Raw genomic sequence first — 12,424 nt, forward strand, 5'->3', positions numbered from 1 at the left:
CTTTTAGCCAGGTACATTTATATGGCAACGAATTATTCAGAACTAACATGTTCCGGGGCAGGCTAACTCACGGCTAACTCCACTTCCACTGAATGAAATGACTGAGCCGCAAATCAAGGACCATTAAATCAGATTCCCTCCCTGTGGCAAAGATTGCGTCATCATCCCTTTCTTTGAGGAAGACACCTTATTAAATATTTTATTAATCAAATGTATTTTTTTTGTGTTAAAAAATAGTCATGTTAAAATATATAACTTTTTTTTGTAATGGCAGAATGGATTTTAAACTTCACGCACACTAACCACGTTTCCATCCAACCATTTCATTACATTACTCATTGTGACGGAGAAGTCCAGTAGCAACACGACTCAGGCTGGTTCGTAGAGTAGCCCTCTACAAGATCATAACTAGACTATTCATCAACCATCTCCCTGACCACCTCCCCCTGATCAAGCCATGAACTGTTCCTCTCCATATTTGGAGGATGCATGCACTCCAAGACTTGGCCTCTATTGGTTGACCTAGCCATGGCCAGGCTACTCATGATGTTGATATGTAAGACTTGGCCTCTATTGGTTGACCTAGCCATGGCCAGGCTACTCATGATGTTGATATGTAAGACTTGGCCTCTATTGGTTGACCTAGCCATGGCCAGGCTACTCATGATGTTGATATGTAAGACTTGGCCTCTATTGGTTGACCTAGCCATGGCCAGGCTACTCATGATGTTGATATGTAAGACTTGGCCTCTATTGGTTGACCTAGCCATGGCCAGGCTACTCATGATGTTGATATGTAAGACTTGGCCTCTATTGGTTGACCTAGCCATGGCCAGGCTACTCATGATGTTGATATGTAAGACTTGGCCTCTATTGGTTGACCTAGCCATGGCCAGGCTACTCATGATGTTGATATGTAAGACTTGGCCTCTATTGGTTGACCTAGCCATGGCCAGGCTACTCATGATGTTGATATGTAAGACTTGGCCTCTATTGGTTGACCTAGCCATGGCCAGGCTACTCATGATGTTGATATGTAAGACTTGGCCTCTATTGGTTGACCTAGCCATGGCCAGGCTACTCATGATGTTGATATGTAAGACTTGGCCTCTATTGGTTGACCTAGCCATGGCCAGGCTACTCATGATGTTGATATGTAAGACTTGGCCTCTATTGGTTGACCTAGCCATGGCCAGGCTACTCATGATGTTGATATGTAAGACTTGGCCTCTATTGGTTGACCTAGCCATGGCCAGGCTACTCATGATGTTGATATGTAAGACTTGGCCTCTATTGGTTGACCTAGCCATGGCCAGGCTACTCATGATGTTGATATGTAAGACTTGGCCTCTATTGGTTGACCTAGCCATGGCCAGGCTACTCATGATGTTGATATGTAAGACTTGGCCTCTATTGGTTGACCTAGCCATGGCCAGGCTACTCATGATGTTGATATGTAAGACTTGGCCTCTATTGGTTGACCTAGCCATGGCCAGGCTACTCATGATGTTGATATGTAAGACTTGGCCTCTATTGGTTGACCTAGCCATGGCCAGGCTACTCATGATGTTGATATGTAAGACTTGGCCTCTATTGGTTGACCTAGCCATGGCCAGGCTACTCATGATGTTGATATGTAAGACTTGGCCTCTATTGGTTGACCTAGCCATGGCCAGGCTACTCATGATGTTGATATGTAAGACTTGGCCTCTATTGATTGACCTAGCCATGGCCAGGCTACTCATGATGTTGATATGTAAGACTTGGCCTCTATTGGTTGACCTAGCCATGGCCAGGCTACTCATGATGTTGATATGTAAGACTTGGCCTCTATTGATTGACCTAGCCATGGCCAGGCTACTCATGATGTTGATATGTAAGACTTGGCCTCTATTGGTTGACCTAGCCATGGCCAGGCTACTCATGATGTTGATATGTAAGACTTGGACTCTATTGGTTGACCTAGCCATGGCCAGGCTACTCATGATGTTGATATGTAAGACTTGGACTCTATTGGTTGACCTAGCCATGGCCAGGCTACTCATGATGTTGATATGTAAGACTTGGCCTCTATTGGTTGACCTAGCCATGGCCAGGCTACTCATGATGTTGATATGTAAGACTTGGACTCTATTGGTTGACCTAGCCATGGCCAGGCTACTCATGATGTTGATATGTAAGACTTGGCCTCTATTGGTTGACCTAGCCATGGCCAGGCTACTCATGATGTTGATATGTAAGACTTGGCCTCTATTGGTTGACCTAGCCATGGCCAGGCTACTCATGATGTTGATATGTAAGACTTGGCCTCTATTGGTTGACCTAGCCATGGCCAGGCTACTCATGATGTTGATATGTAAGACTTGGCCTCTATTGGTTGACCTAGCCATGGCCAGGCTACTCATGATGTTGATATGTAAGACTTGGCCTCTATTGGTTGACCTAGCCATGGCCAGGCTACTCATGATGTTGATATGTAAGACTTGGCCTCTATTGGTTGACCTAGCCATGGCCAGGCTACTCATGATGTTGATATGTAAGACTTGGCCTCTATTGGTTGACCTAGCCATGGCCAGGCTACTCATGATGTTGATATGTAAGACTTGGCCTCTATTGGTTGACCTAGCCATGGCCAGGCTACTCATGATGTTGATATGTAAGACTTGGCCTCTATTGGTTGACCTAGCCATGGCCAGGCTACTCATGATGTTGATATGTAAGACTTGGACTCTATTGGTTGACCTAGCCATGGCCAGGCTACTCATGATGTTGATATGTAAGACTTGGACTCTATTGGTTGACCTAGCCATGGCCAGGCTACTCATGATGTTGATATGTAAGACTTGGACTCTATTGGTTGACCTAGCCATGGCCAGGCTACTCATGATGTTGATATGTAAGACTTGGCCTCTATTGGTTGACCTAGCCATGGCCAGGCTACTCATGATGTTGATATGTAAGACTTGGACTCTATTGGTTGACCTAGCCATGGCCAGGCTACTCATGATGTTGATATGTAAGACTTGGCCTCTATTGGTTGACCTAGCCATGGCCAGGCTACTCATGATGTTGATATGTAAGACTTGGCCTCTATTGGTTGACCTAGCCATGGCCAGGCTACTCATGATGTTGATATGTAAGACTTGGCCTCTATTGGTTGACCTAGCCATGGCCAGGCTACTCATGATGTTGATATGTAAGACTTGGCCTCTATTGGTTGACCTAGCCATGGCCAGGCTACTCATGATGTTGATATGTAAGACTTGGACTCTATTGGTTGACCTAGCCATGGCCAGGCTACTCATGATGTTGATATGTAAGACTTGGCCTCTATTGGTTGACCTAGCCATGGCCAGGCTACTCATGATGTTGATATGTAAGACTTGGCCTCTATTGGTTGACCTAGCCATGGCCAGGCTACTCATGATGTTGATATGTAAGACTTGGCCTCTATTGGTTGACCTAGCCATGGCCAGGCTACTCATGATGTTGATATGTAAGACTTGGCCTCTATTGGTTGACCTAGCCATGGCCAGGCTACTCATGATGTTGATATGTAAGACTTGGCCTCTATTGGTTGACCTAGCCATGGCCAGGCTACTCATGATGTTGATATGTAAGACTTGGCCTCTATTGGTTGACCTAGCCATGGCCAGGCTACTCATGATGTTGATATGTAAGACTTGGCCTCTATTGGTTGACCTAGCCATGGCCAGGTTACTCATGATGTTGATATGTAAGACTTGGCCTCTATTGGTTGACCTAGCCATGGCCAGGCTACTCATGATGTTCAATTGCTTGATTGTTTTTTGCTTTTGAAACGCTTTGAGAATCCTCAAATATATACAATAAGTATTTCAGCAGATTTAGTGCGTTTTTGATCGTTTTTGTGTGGCTTAATTCGTGTGAAAAGACACACATTTTGTGAGACTTAATTCGTAGTAAAATGCACATTTTTGTGCGACTTCATTCATAGAACAATCCATTTTTTTGGGGCAAACTTCAGTTCAATCTTTTGAATTTTTTTGTGGCAATGCAATTTGGTCTACACTAAATCTGCTAATATATATATATATATATATATATATATATATATATTTACATATGTAGAGGAATTGACTTTGAGATTGTCACCATGAGACATCAGGAAAATTGGTCTTCTCACAAAATTGTCTGTAGTGTCCGAACGGTTTGGCCTAAAAAAATATTATGACCCATCTATGGAAAGATGAGACTCTCATGAACATGGTGCTCTATGTCCTCCACAAGTGTCAGGAGACTAGTCTGAAGTCGGATACAGCCGATCTGCCAACCTCAGTCTGTAGCGTCGGAACTGTTTGGGCTACAAACTAACATACTCTTCTATGGAAAGATGAGACTCATGAACATGTTAGTTATTTTGCTCTAGGACAACCATAGGCCTCACAATACTCGTCTTAAGGTCCCTGGGAACAGTTGTAAAAAGTAATAGAAGTACAGTACGAGCCAAAAGTGTGGACACCTACTCATTCAAGGATTTTTCTTTATTTTTACTATTATCTACATTGTAGAACAATAGTGAAGACATCAAAAATATGAAATAAAACATATGGAATCATGAAGTACCAAAAAAGTGTTAATCAACTCAAAATATATTTGACATGTTTGTTTATTCAAAGTAGCCACACTTCACCTTGATGACAGCTTTCCACACTCTTGGCATTCTCTCAACCCGCTTCATGAGGAATGCTTTTCCAACAGTTCTGAAGGAGTTCCCACATATGCTGAGCACTTGTTGGCTGCTTTTCCTTCACTCTGCGGTCCAACTCATCCCAAACCATCTCAATTCAATTGAGTTTAGGTGATTGTGGAGACCAGGTCATCTGATGCAGCACTCCATCACTCTCCTTGGTCAAATAGCACTTACACAGCCCGGAGGTGGGTTTGGGGTCATTGTCCTGTTGAATAACAAATTATAGTCCCACTAAGCACAAACCAGATGGGATGGTGCATTTCTGCAGAATGCTATGGAAACCATGCTGGTTAAGTGTGCCTTGAATTATAAATAAATCACTGACAGTGTCACCAGCAAAGCTCACCCGATGTGAACCACACATGCATAGATCATTCGTTCACCACTCTGTGTCTCACAAAGACGTGGCGGTTGGAACCTAAAATCTCAAATTCAGACTCAACAGACCAAAGGACAGATTTCCACCTGTCTAATGATCATTGCTCGTGTGTCTTGGCCTAATCAAGTCTTTTTCTTATTGGTGTCCTTTGCAGCAATTCGACCATGGAGGATTGATTCACTCAGTTGCCTCTGAACAGTAATGTTGAGATGTGTCTGGTACTTGAACTCTGTGAAGCATTTATTTGGGCTGCAATTACTGAGGTACAGTTAACTCTAATTAACTTATCCTCTGCAGCAGAGGTAACTATGAGACTTCCTTTCCTGTGGCGGTCCTCATGAGAGCCAGTTTCATCATAGCGCTTGATGGTTTTTATAGCTGAACTTGCATAAACTTTAAAAGATTTTGAAATGTGGCCTCACGAGTGGCGCAGGCATCTAAGACACTGCATCACAGTGCTAGCTGTGCCACTAGAAATTCTGGGTTTGAGTCCAGGCTCTGTCGCAGCCGGCTGCGACCGGGAGACCCATGGGGCAGTGCACAATTGGCCCAGTGTCGTCTGGGTAAGGGGAGGGTTTGTACTATCATGCACTAGTGACTCCTATAGCGGGCTGACACGGTCACCAGGTGTACAATGTTTCTTCCGACACATTGGTGTGGCTGGCATCCGAGTTAAGTGGGCATTGTGTCAAGAAGCAGTGCGGCTTGGTTGGGTTGTGTATCGGAGGACGCACGACTCTCGACCTTTGCCTCTCCTGAGTATGTACGGGAGTTGCTGCGATGAGAAAAGACTAGCTACCAATTGGATACCACGAAAATGAGGTTTAAAAAAATATTTAGTTTATATTAAGCATTGACTGACCTTCCTGTCTTAAAGTAATTGATGGACTGTCGTTTCTCTTTGCTTAGTTGAGGTGTTCTTGCCATAATATGGACTTGGTCTTTTACCAAATAGGGATCTCTTTTGTTGGCACAACACAACTGATTGGCTCAAACGCATTAAGAAGGAAAGAAATTCCACAAATGAACTTTCAACAAGGAAAACCTGTTAATTGAAATGCATTCCAGGTGAATACCTCATGAAGCTGGTTGAGAGAATGCCAAGAGTGTGCAAAGTTGTCATCAAGTCAAAGGGTGGCTATTTTGAAGAATTCAAATTCAAAAAATATTTTAATTTGTTTCACACTTTTTTGGTTACTACATAATTCCATATGTGTTATTACATTGTTTTGATGGCTTCACTATTATTCTACAATGTAGAAAATAGTTTTTTTTTTAATGTTTAAAAAAAACTTGAATGAGTAGGTGTGTACAAACTATTGACTGGTTCTATATTTATAGCTACTGTTTAAGGACAAAAATAAGGGGATAACTAATCAAATAAAGACGGTACAGAAAACCTATTTCTTAACACAGTCTGCTGAATTTGAAAGATAACTTTTCTTTCATTTCGATTTCGGCAAAAATGAAAACATGGCTCTGTTTCGCCAATGGATTGAGGTTTCACCATTGTCTCAATAAAGAATTCTGCGTTCGACGAGCCTTGTGCGATATGCACACGCAGTTACAAGCCTGCTACAATTAGCCGCAGGAGGTCCAGCAATATCCACCGTCCAAGTACGGATGAAGCCTGAGCTGGAATGTGAAGCTCACTGATATGGTTAGCTTTAGAAAACCCTGAATACATCTAGCTTGCTTCATAGCATACCCAACAACTCTTATGCTAAATGATATTTCCGGAAAAACCTGCAAGAGAGGGTGAATCGTTTCCGCACCATGGACAGCGCGTCCAAGCTTCTCTTCAATGTGGGAAAATAGCAAGCAAGTTTAACATCTTAAATAGGCAGTGATATGTCTATAATTGCACTGTTCATTCAAATAAGATAACGAGGCAAATAACAAAGTTAACCAAAAACATCGAAAATCAAAACAAAGCGACAAAGACATGTTTAGGAAAGGATAGAAGGAAAACGAATTTCTGTGTTAAAACTACAGTTCTTACCTTGTCTTTGTGGGGTAATGTCTGAGTCCTGTTAAACGTGTCATTTCCATTAATACTGATCAGTTCTGCATCTGCAGCTGGATACGGAGCGGGGAAAACCACCACGTCACTCTTCAGTGTGTCTGAGCTGTAACACACGTCATACTGCTGAGTAGATTTAGAGTAAGACCAACTTCCGTCAGGGTGTGTGGTGATCACTGGGGCGCTGTACCTTCTGAAACTGTCATCTGTCCTGTGGCATTTTACAGCTATTAAACTGATGAGGCTCAGTAAAAATATCACTGACACCGAGGCAATGGCGATCAACAAATACAGGTTTAAATCAGAGAAGTTCTCCTCCTTTCTCGGCACATTTCTGAATTGAGTCTGGATTTCACCTGTACTTTCAACCACCACTACATCAATAGACACAGTCGCTGACAGTGAGGGTTCTCCGTTATCAGAAACCAAAACGACCAACGGGTGAGTTTTCAGGTCATTGTCACTCATTCTCCTCTTAGTCCTTAGTTCCCCGGTGCTGGTTCCGATTCGGAAGAGGTTGGTTCCCTTGGGCTCAGAGATGTGATAAGAAAGCAGCGCATTGTAGCCAGAGTCGGCGTCTACAGCCCTGATCTTGGCCACAAAGTAGCCCGCTTCAGCAGAATAGGGAACGTTCTCAGTGTTAACGGAACCGTGCTCAGAATAGGGCGCGAGAATCCCAGGACTGTTGTCATTCTCATCCAGGATAAAAACGTTCACAGTCACGTTGCTGCTGAGTGGAGGAACACCAGAGTCTGTGGCCTGAACTTTGACCTGGAAAGTTTTGATCTCCTCATAGTTAAAAGACTGCAGACATATTATATCTCCAGTATGAGAGTTTAAATTTACAAATGATGATATTGGAACACTTGTATTTAATAATGAATACGTCATCTTTGCATTTTCATCTGAATCTTGGTCTAAAGCAGACATCGTATAAATGACGTCTCCTACCGGACCGTTCTCTTTCACATAAACATTAATCACGGGTTCTGAGAATAGAGGAGCGTTGTCATTTACATCAGAAACGTGTATAGTAATAACGCTGGTGCTGGAGAGAGGCGGGGTCCCTTCATCTGTAGCTGTGATGGTGACATTATACTGAGAAGCGCTCTCTCTGTCCAGAGACCCGTCGACCACTAACGAATAATAGTTTTTATAGTTTGTCTCCAGTTTAAATGGGACATTATTCACAATATCACAATTCACTATTCCATTTTTGCCACCATCTTTATCGAGGACAGACACGAGAGCAATAGCAGTGCCCATCTTGGCGTTCTCCTTCACTGTGTCTAAGAGTGACGTCACAGTGATGTCAGGGGCATTGTCGTTGAGGTCCGCCACCTCTACCAACACTTTACAGTGAGCTGCCATCGGTGGCTGGCCTCTGTCACTCACTTCTGCACGGATCTCAAAGGCAGGACTTTTTTCGAAATCTATATGCCCTTTAACTGTGATTGTTCCCGTTTTAGAATCGATTTGAAATCTATCTAATATATGATCTTGGCCTTTACTTCTTAGCGAATACACCATTTCACTGTTTATGCCTTCATCGACATCAGACGCATTCAGAGTGATTACTTTTGTCCCTATTACCACGTTTTCGAAGAGTCGAGTCTTATACAACGAGATACTAAAAACCGGAGCGTTATCATTGATGTCCAAAACATTAACTACAATCTCTGATGTGGCCGACCTCGGTGGGTTGCCACCATCAATGGCCGTCAGTGTGAGCTTTATAACAGACTGTTTCTCTCGGTCTAACGCTTTCTGCAGCACCAAGTCAGCAGACACACTTTCTCCTCCTTTGTGTATATCAAGAGCGAAATATTCATTAGGGCTAAGCATGTATGTACTAACAGAATTCTTACCCACATCCTCATCACTTGCCTCTGCTATGGCGAATCTCACGCCTGGTAATGTACTCTCTGCTATATTGATACTTTGTGATTTTTCAATAAACGACGGAGCATTATCATTAACATCTAAAATAGTGATTTCTAGACGGTAAAGCTTCAACGGACTGTTTATAACGGCCTCTACACTGATTGTACATTTCAGAGCCTTCAAACAGAGCTCCTCTCTGTCTATTCTCTCATTCACATAGAGAACACCAGTCTTCAGATTTACCTCGAAATACTTTCTCTTGGACCCGGTGACAATCTGAAACATACGCGACTCCAAATCCTGGACATTGAGGTTTAGATCCTTAGCGATATTTCCCACAGAAGTCCCTGGGTTAACCTCCTCTGAGACGGAATAGGAGAGCTGCCCGCACACCGCTTCCCAGTAACACTCCAGCAACACAAGCACTACATACGTCACAATAGAGCTCCTTCTGTTCGGTAAAGACATCATTCCATCGAACATGAGCCACATATAGATCCGAAGAGATGAAATTACATTTAAAACAATCAAGATTTTGAAGAAGTTATTTGTCAAATTCGGATGCAATTGTAGAAGGTAGAAACAGACTGATCTTGATGCCGACTATTCGCTCTCTCGTCCTGCGTCTCTTTGTAACAATGCAGCAAGACATGTTCTCACCCTGTGAAGGCGGGATGGGCCTATTAATAACGCCCGTGATCATTTCTCACACTAACGGTCAACAGTGACACCAAGTGGTGAAAAATGTGACATACTCCAATCATGAAGCGTAGAAATGTAATTGCCTGTAAAACCAGCAGATACGGTGTATTATGCATGTTCCACCAGAGAGCACGAATCCAATTATCAAATCTAAACACTTAACAATACTGAACATGAATTTCTGAAAATGGGGTGTATCTTGTAGGCAAAATGTAGTTCTAGCTTTCAGCACCACGGACAGCACTAGCAGCCTATGCAGTTAAAAACTTAGTCAGGTTGCTGGGAAAAACATGTGTGTGTGTGTGTGTGTGTGTGTGTGTGTGTGTGTGTGTGTGTGTGTGTGTGTGTGTGTGTGTGTGTGTGTGTGTGTGTGTGTGTGTGTGTGTGTGTGTGTGTGTGTGTGTGTGTGTGTGTGTGTGTGTGTGTGTGTGTGTGTGTGTGTGTGTGTGTGTGTGAGTGAGTGAGTGAGTGAGTGTGTGTTCGCATAATCGGCAATAATAGTAATTCAGAGTTACTGTATGTAGGCCATGATAATGAGTAATACACTCCAACCAACAGCAGGCATTAAACCCTTATGGATGACTTAAGTATATTTATATCTCTCTATCTCTTTCCCCTCTTCTATCCCCCTCTTAGGAGCGTAAGCCTGAAGTAGGAAGGTGTGGTGACACCTATCTATCTAGCTATCTACATTCCCAGTGACAACTATTCCATTTCTACCCAATATAGCCAGTAAGGCACCTTGGCTTGCTATTAATGGAAGGCTGACTGTAACTTACTGTTATATCATTACTAGTGATCTGTAATACTGTAGGGTACATAGGCACAACACTGTATGTGTCTAACTAAGAACATGTATAGTACCAGTCAAAAGGTTGGACACACCTACACATTCCAGGGTTTTTCTTTATTTGTACTATTTTCTACGTTGTAGAATAATAGTGAAAAAATCTAAACAATGAAATAACAAATATGGAATCCTGTAGTAACCAAAGAAGTGTTAAATATATTTTCGATTCTTCAACCCCAAATCAGATGATTCTGCACTGTGTAGGAGATCAAGTTGAGTGTGTGTGTGTGTGTTGTTAGGGCTGCATAACTAATCAAATTCACACAGAAATCACATGTTGACATGTGCAATATCCATACCCATCCTCCTAGTCCTAGTTCTATTTCTAGTTCTAGAACTTTTTCAACAGGACAATGACACAACACACTTCCTGGTTGTGTAAGGGCTATTTGACCAAGAAGGAGAGTGATGGAATGCTGCAACACATGACCTGGCCTCCACAATAACCTGTCCTCAACCCAATTGAGATGGTTTGCGATGAGTTGGACTGCAGAGTGAAGGAAAAGTAGCCAACAAGTGCTCAACATATGTGGGAACTCCTTCAAGACTGTTGGAAAAGCATTCCAGGTGAAGCTGGTTGAGAGAATGCCAAGAGTGTGCAAAGCTGTCATCACGGCAAGGGGTGTTTACTTTAAATCATCTCAAATATAAAATATATTTAGATTTATTTAACACTTTTTTGATTACTATATGATTCCATTTGTTTTATTTCATAGTTCTGATGTCTTCACTATTATTATACAATGTAGAAAATAGTAAAAATAAAGAAAACCCTTTGAATGAGTAGATGTGTCCAAACCTTTGACTGGTACTGTATGTCAGTATACCAGGGAGGAACATTCGATAAATAGACAACAACCTCCCACCTCTCTTTACCCCTCTTGCACCCCCTCTCCTCACTCTATCGCTTTCTCTCTCTATATATATATATATCACACACACACACGCACGCACGCACGCACGCACGCACGCACACACACACACACACACACACACACACACACACACACACACACACACACACACACACACACACACACACACACACACACACACACACACACACACACACACACACACACACACAAGCTGATGGGCATAATTGTTTTCCTGCTCATTGATGCAGGACTGGTTGTGGTCTGCTCTATCAACAGATTTCTGGGTATTTTGGTGTATTTTTTTGTATGTTACCCTGTATCTCCACAGAGACAGTGGTTATGAGTTTACGGACGTTTGGTTATGTATAATCCAAGGATTAGGCCCTGGGTGCAGAGGCTCTTGTCCCATTTCCATTCAGTTGGAAACATGAAAGATGATTTGAAATATTAATCATCATCATATTCCGAAGTCATAATCTTCTTCTCCCTATGCCCAATAGAAATAATAACTAGGCAGGTCTGACCCCATCAGAGGATTTCTAGGTCACAATAGGAGAGACCAGAGCAGACACATAACAGTATGGGCCTACATGCACAAGAATTAGTCATTCCTGCACGTACGTAAGGCTCTCTCTGTTACACACACACACACACACACACACACACACACACACACACACACACACACACACACACACACACACACACACACACACACACACACACACACACACACACACACACACACACACACACACACACACACACACACACACACACACACACACACACACACACACAACATGATCTCCTACACAGTGCAGAATCATCTGATTTGGGGTTACGGCTCACAGTCTACTGAACAGCCTGTTGAACCCCGACCCTGGCTGAGCCAAAATCACTACTTTTACAAACTACTCTAACAAACTCACAGCTAAAATGAACTATGAACACACAGCTAAACTGAACTACACTA

The 12,424-nt window shown here is 42.8% G+C and overlaps 1 protein-coding gene across 5 annotated transcripts in view; it reads right to left on the reverse strand.

The window, feature by feature from the left end:
• LOC124011672 (protocadherin alpha-C2-like) overlaps positions 1 to 12,424 on the reverse strand; it is a 234,905-nt gene that overhangs the window by 120,195 nt on the left and 102,286 nt on the right. The window contains exon 1 of one of the 5 annotated variants that reach the window (XM_046325146.1): positions 7,114 to 9,650. The exons of the other annotated variants lie outside the window; for them this stretch is intronic. Coding sequence (XP_046181102.1) covers positions 7,114 to 9,510 — 2,397 coding nt within the window. The 5' untranslated portion in view covers positions 9,511 to 9,650. Of the gene's footprint in view, positions 1 to 7,113; positions 9,651 to 12,424 lie in introns of those variants that run through there. 5 annotated transcript variants of the gene reach the window in all.

Source organism: Oncorhynchus gorbuscha, linkage group LG23, assembly GCF_021184085.1.
Source record: "Oncorhynchus gorbuscha isolate QuinsamMale2020 ecotype Even-year linkage group LG23, OgorEven_v1.0, whole genome shotgun sequence".
Lineage (NCBI taxonomy): Eukaryota > Metazoa > Chordata > Actinopteri > Salmoniformes > Salmonidae > Oncorhynchus > Oncorhynchus gorbuscha.